This window comes from Nicotiana attenuata, unplaced genomic scaffold (genome assembly GCF_001879085.1).
Source record: "Nicotiana attenuata strain UT unplaced genomic scaffold, NIATTr2, whole genome shotgun sequence".
Lineage (NCBI taxonomy): Eukaryota > Viridiplantae > Streptophyta > Magnoliopsida > Solanales > Solanaceae > Nicotiana > Nicotiana attenuata.
In genome coordinates, this window is record NW_017673200.1 from 134764 (window position 1) to 140984 (window position 6221).

A 6221-nucleotide genomic window follows, 5' to 3' on the forward strand; every position below is an offset into this window, starting at 1 on the left:
AGCTAAACAATTATCTAGGGTTGATGGAACCAATTGTTGGTTGAAGTTTTGACTCAACTTGTTATAATCGAGCCGGATTTATTATATGATTGTTCAACTATATTTTGTATGGAGATTAGTTGAATGTGCCCTTGATTAACCGTGTCTAATTACCTCATATTGCTTGAGAAAGAATATTAGGTTAGAAAGCTGTTGAACAACACCACTTTTGAGTAATTGAAGAGATTCATTACTTGAACTTAAAAGTGGGTTTAGAGATAACGAAACTTTGGTGGGATAATTTAGAGTTGCACATATTGTCAGCTAGAGTAGTTCGAGAGAATGCTCTAGTAAATTATTGTAGTTGATCGAGAAATAATTACGATAACCCATAGCTCTTAATCCTCATAGGGTATTACAGCGAGATTATAGCGAAAGAGTCGAGACCTAAACTAGCAATCGGGGAAATCACTGCCCTAGACCTTTTTACCATTGAATTATCTTTGTTTTAGCTTATTGTTGTGTTTAATATTATTTGAAGTAGTTAAACAAAAACCCAATCTTTATTGATCAAAAATCTTGCATCTAGAAATTGGTTGAGTTGATAATAACATTGCCAAGAGTTGTAATAAATAGGTTAGTTCCCTGAGGATTCGACTCCGGACTTAAAACTGGATTATATTTGCAACGACCGCTTGTTTTTTAGAAGGCATAGTTGGGCGTGATCAACTACACAAGTGACAAAGAGGGAAAATTGTAAAACATGATGTCAGAGACTACACAAGGGAGAGATTAATATTGTAATAAAACAAAATTCAGTGTGATCACCAATATTAAAGCCAGACAGTTCTGATTGTACACTGTTTCCAATTTTGGAGAAGTGGCTTCAGATAAATTCTCAATAATATCAACATGATGTCAACCAACCCTACCCCACCCCACCCCACCCCCCACCCCCAAAAAAAAAAGAAATCAAAATCTACAGAAGTACTAGTAATTGCTATAGCTACAGCCCAGCAGGCAGCTTCTGCTTGAGGATTCCCACCACACTAAAGCATCTTTCTTTAAGTTCCTTTCAGCAATCCTTTTTCATTGAACAAAAATCAGCTACTTTTACACTTTAACAAAAATATTCAGAAGATAGATTTGGTTCTTAACAAGTCACATAAATACAGCTTGAAAAAAAAAAGGTTCAGCTTCTTCTGCATTGATCTTTTACACTAATGTTGCCATGTTGGTACTGCACTGGAAACGACAAAACTAGTTACAGAGTTAACCTTAAATACCTTGGTTCCAAAATTCACTCAGTCACAGGTCTGTCCTGGAAGAGGAAGTAGAGGTATATTTCGAAGAAATATCCTTGAAAACCATGATGAGGCCCTTCAAATCATTAGCGCCCAATTCAAGGCAGTCCTTAAGCAAATCACCATCTACTACTTCCTTCTGAAGTGTCTCCATGACTTCCTGCAATGGACCCTGCTTCAAAATAGAAAGAGACCACGTTAGACCAAATACAATGGACCATCACTTCATTTTTAGTTTAATCAATAGCATTGGCAATTCAATATCTAGTACACTCTCAATCCCAATTTATGTGGTGTTCTCTCCTTCTTACTCATCCCAGAAAATGATAAAAAAGGACAGCCCGGTGCAGTAAGCTCCCGTTATACACAGGGTCCGGGTCCGGGGAAGGTCCGGACCGTAAGGGTCTATTGTACGTAATTTTACCGTGCATTTTTGCAAGAGGCTAAGGATACATTTCTATATTTATAAATAATATGATTTAAAATCACACAAATATTTATGACTCGATTTAAACCCTAATACAAAAGTCTTTCTCTTTGTTATAAACTTCGTGCCCAATCAAACAGATAACATGTATCTGGGATGGGGGAGCAATACACTACTAAACTGAAGTTATAGCATACGCATCAAATTTGCCCTAAATATTAAAATAAAACTTACGGATTGTCGAAACATCTTCCGAAATCTACCAAAAAGAGATTTGGAAACTCTAAAAAGATTCTCATAATTCCGATTCATCCATTTAACCCTTTCCCTATCTGAACTGACACTTGAAAAGTCAGTAAGACCACGCAGAATTTCATTCAACTCCGACAAAACACCGAACATATCAAACGACGTCGTATCTCTCCAAGCATAATTTCTCGCATAGTCCCAACCCACGTTCCACATGACTTTCCAGAATCCAATACCCAAACCATTCTCCAGTTTTATGGCAATGGATCGAGCTCGGGCAGCGCCAGCGGAGTCTCCGCGTGATTCCCGGAGGTTGGCGACGCGGGAGAAAAGGGAATGAGAAACAGAGAAGAGGGTGCGGTAGTTAGAAAAGGGGAAAGAAAAGGAGGAACTAGGTAGTGGGTTAGAGAGAATGAGGAAGAAGAGTAAGAAGAGAGAGATTGGGGGAGTTACGCCGGTTCTACGCATTGGAACCACCGGGAAGGGCGGTGGCTGACTTGCCGGACAGCGAAGAAAACGGTTGAGGTTTTAGGAGGGTTTCAAAAGCAGTACATTAACATTTTTTTATATAACGTGAAGATTATAATATAAAAATTAAATAATCATCAAAATTATTTTTCAATATTCAAAAAGATTTATGTTAAACATAGTTTTAATTTATTGACGAATTAGTATTAGTACCCGTGCGGATGTGCGGACACGAATCATGTCAAATATTTAAGTTATTTGAATTGTATGTATATAATCTTAAAATTTACACTTTCTCGGTAAATATAGATAGTCATTGGATATCAACTACATGAAAAAAATTAACCATTTCTTCTATTTTTCTTTTTCGATACCATTCTTGCCGGTGTCATTGGATCCTAAAAATAGTCAGGAAGTAAAATAATAACTCATATTTATGGCAAAACAATCAAATGTTGAGACAATGAATGACTCTTTTGATAAGACTTAACGCTTTTACTACTACTTGAACTCTTATTTGATGTGTTGATATCTCTTAAAAATATTTCTTTCTTAAAATTTTAGTTTCTAAAACATTATTTTTCAATAATAATTTTTTTTATAATAATGTAATTGAAAATATTATTCTTAATTCAAAACTCATTTTAGTTGGCTATCTAAAAATATAAAAAATTCTTTAGCTAGTGAATTTTTTTTACTCCATTTTGATATTTGACATTAACCATGTTAAATATCTGAGTTATTTGAATTATATATAAATAACCTTAACATTTAAACCTTCTAAATAATTATAGATAATCGTCAGATATTAACTAAGAAACACTATGAAAAAAGACTAACATTTTCTCAATTCTCGTAGTGATGATTTTATTTTTGCATTATTCTCATAGGTGTCATTGAAACCTAAAAATAGCCACAAAGTGAAATAATAACTCATATTTATGGCAAAGCACAAAAATTGACACGATATAAACGATTCTTTGATGACGACGTGACTTTTATGCTACGACTTGAACTCTTATTTGGTATGATTTATCTTTCAAAAAATATTTCTATTTTAAAATTTGAATTTCTAAAACTTTTTTATATTATAATAATGATTATCTTTATAATGATGTAAGTGAAGATATTATCCTTAATTTAAAATTCACTTTAATCGGCTATCTAAAAATTTAAATGATTCTTTGGCCGGATTTATTTCAGTATGACTCCACTTAAGTTTATCGATATCTCTAGCCCCAGCATTTGAATTTTTAATACCCTATATATACAAAAAAAAATTGTTCTTGAATCATTAAATGTTAAATTAGTTGATTATTATTATAAAATAGTGCATATATTGTCTTAAAATCGTCAAGTAGTTTATTTTTCGATACCATACTTGGCTTAACCTCAATGCAAAATACTCGAATTGCATTCCAATTCAAATTCGAATATCATATCAGTTTGTTAGTAATAGTGGTTTTTTAAAAACGACACATAAAGTAAATTAAAAAAGAAATATTCTAAGATATCCTTATCTTATAATCTATGTATTTGAGCAGGAAAAAAAAATTTGAAATTGATGAGATTAACTTTCAAATTTTTTATACTCAACAAAGATGAAACATAAGAAGAAATTTGTTGTCTTTTATTTCTCGTTTTTAGATCTTTCTAACATTCTTTTTCAATATTTATTTTATTTTATCTTTTTTTTTGGTCTCATTATTTCTTTTGCTTCAAAAAATTAATTTATTTCACTATAAAAGGATGAGTTTTAATAAAAATTGTCTACATATGAACTTTAATTATATTTTTAGTCTTTGGTTGAAATTATTTTATATTTTTCTTTTGGCTTTATCTAATCAGCCTAAATAGGTGCTTACTCCACCACTTAAATTAAAAAATTGAATGATATGTAATTTATATATAATTCATATATAACATGTCTATAATCGTGTGTTGTCGGTATATCATCTATTTATATTATCTATAAAAAGTAAACAATAAATATGGTCGGATATTATGTAAATATTCCATAAGATTTCGGTTTTTTGAGTTTATCCATGATATAACTTCTATTATAATAATTTTAAAACTCTCTACTAATGTTCAAAAATATCTTATCTTTTTATTATCTTTGAATCAAAAAAAGTAAAGAGTTTTTTCGAAATTTGTTTACATTTTTAAAAAAGAATATTTCACGTCATACCAATTTTTTCTTTATAAATACTCTTTGTTACACTTAAAAGTCGCTATAGAAACTATTAATTAGAAACCAATTTCTCTATTGTTGAGTTTGAAAAAAAACCTTTCACATAATCTAATGATTCAAAACTAATATTCTTCAACAAAAAAAAATATTACACCCTTGCAATATTGGTTTGACTACAGCTAAATGAAGGGGTTTCAGCTTATACCATTCAATTCCTGAATGTGCTAAGCTGAAAACGATGATAGCAATTGTATACCCAAAGTTTTGTTATTTGTTTGATGTCCATTTATGCAAATTGACTCTTCAAACAAATATTATTCGAGAAGAAAAAAGAAACAACTTTTTTTTAATATTGCCTAATTTTGTGATGTTTCTTTCTCCAGCATGTATGTTTATTTTATTATATATGTAAATAAACTTTAATTTGGTTTTGTAAACTCTTTTTGTTATTTAGATAAACATAGACATGTACCCTATATATTACATTTATTTTAAAATAATTTCGTTTTATTCAAATCTAGCTACAGTGTTTCAAAGAACTATACTTATAGGATCCTAAATGTGAAAGAGTTTTATAGTTATATGGAGTAGTTTTTTTTTTTTTTTTTTTTGCTAGAGGCGAAGTAGTATTTAAATAATTAGAAAAAATAACAAAAGTTCCTAACATGATTGCATATGATCATTAACCGAATGATAACATGATAAAAAAGATAAATTTTATTTTTAATTTAAATTCAAAATTATCTTTTAATTCAACTTTCGTATACATATACATACATATATATTATATTATTTGTATTTAACTAAAATAGTGAAATATAGAATAAAGTTACCTTATACTATTGACATTTATTAGCTTGCTACTTGGCTTAACCATAATGTCAATTATATATGGTAACTTTCTTGCTTTAATATATATATAGATGCTTGACTTATTACATTCGAAATGACACATACTAAGGGTGTGTTTGGTATAACGGAAAATGTTTTCCGTGGAAAATATTTTCCAAGAAAATGTTTTCTTGGAAAACAAGTAGTAATCTTATTCATTTTTCGGTGTTTGGTACGCAAATTAAGGAAAATGACTCAAGAGTATTCATAAATAATTTAGATATAATAAACATGAAGCCATAAACTTTCAAACCAACAGCCTTCCGAATCCACAAATTTCATAAACTTTCGAAACCGCGGAATTCCGAACCCGTAAACTTTATAATTTTTAAACCCGCAAACTTCCAAACACATAAACTTCTGAACTCATAACTTTGGTACTTGTAAAATTTTGAACCTTTAAACCGATAAAAAAAACTAAAACTGAAAAATATATTTAAAAAATATTTTTTTACGGAGGGGAGGGGGGGGGGGTAGGGGGGGGCTGGGGAGTAGGGGGGTAGGGGGAGAGAGGGGGTGGGTGGTGCAGAAAACGAAAAACGAAAATTTGAAATTGCAAAAAAAAAAAACTATAGGTGAATTTTTTTTTTAGCGGGTAGGGTAGGGGTTGGGGGTGGGTGGGGTGAGGTAGAGGTGTAGTAGGGTGGGTGGTAACAGGAAAAACTGAAATTTAAAAAAAAAAACCTTTTTTGGAAGGGGTAGGGTTGGT

General features: G+C 30.9%; 1 protein-coding gene across 2 annotated transcripts; it reads right to left on the minus strand.

Annotated features, from left to right (window-relative positions):
• Window positions 1-946: 946 nt before the first annotated feature.
• Window positions 947-2499, minus strand: LOC109215713. Of its 2 annotated transcripts, none has more exons than XM_019379825.1 (2): window positions 1945-2499; window positions 947-1455 (listed from the first exon to the last, which is right to left on the minus strand). In XM_019379825.1, the coding sequence occupies exons 1-2, from the start codon at window positions 2425-2427 to the stop codon at window positions 1288-1290; spliced, it is 651 nt and encodes a 216-aa protein (XP_019235370.1). In that variant the 5' UTR covers window positions 2428-2499; the 3' UTR covers window positions 947-1287. The 2 variants fall into 2 exon arrangements, with proteins under 2 accessions (XP_019235370.1, XP_019235369.1); XM_019379824.1 differs by having other exon boundaries at window positions 947-1458; window positions 1945-2483.
• Window positions 2500-6221: the final 3722 nt, after the last annotated feature.

Coding starts and splice junctions, on each gene's coding strand:
- LOC109215713 (XM_019379824.1), bottom strand. CDS start 2,427: ATGCGTAGAACCGGCGTAACTCCCCCAATCTCTCTCTTCTTACTCTTC. Junction 1,459..1,944: donor GGAAGATGTTTCGACAATCC/GTAAGTTTTATT, acceptor TCTATTTTGAAG/CAGGGTCCATTGCAGGAAGT.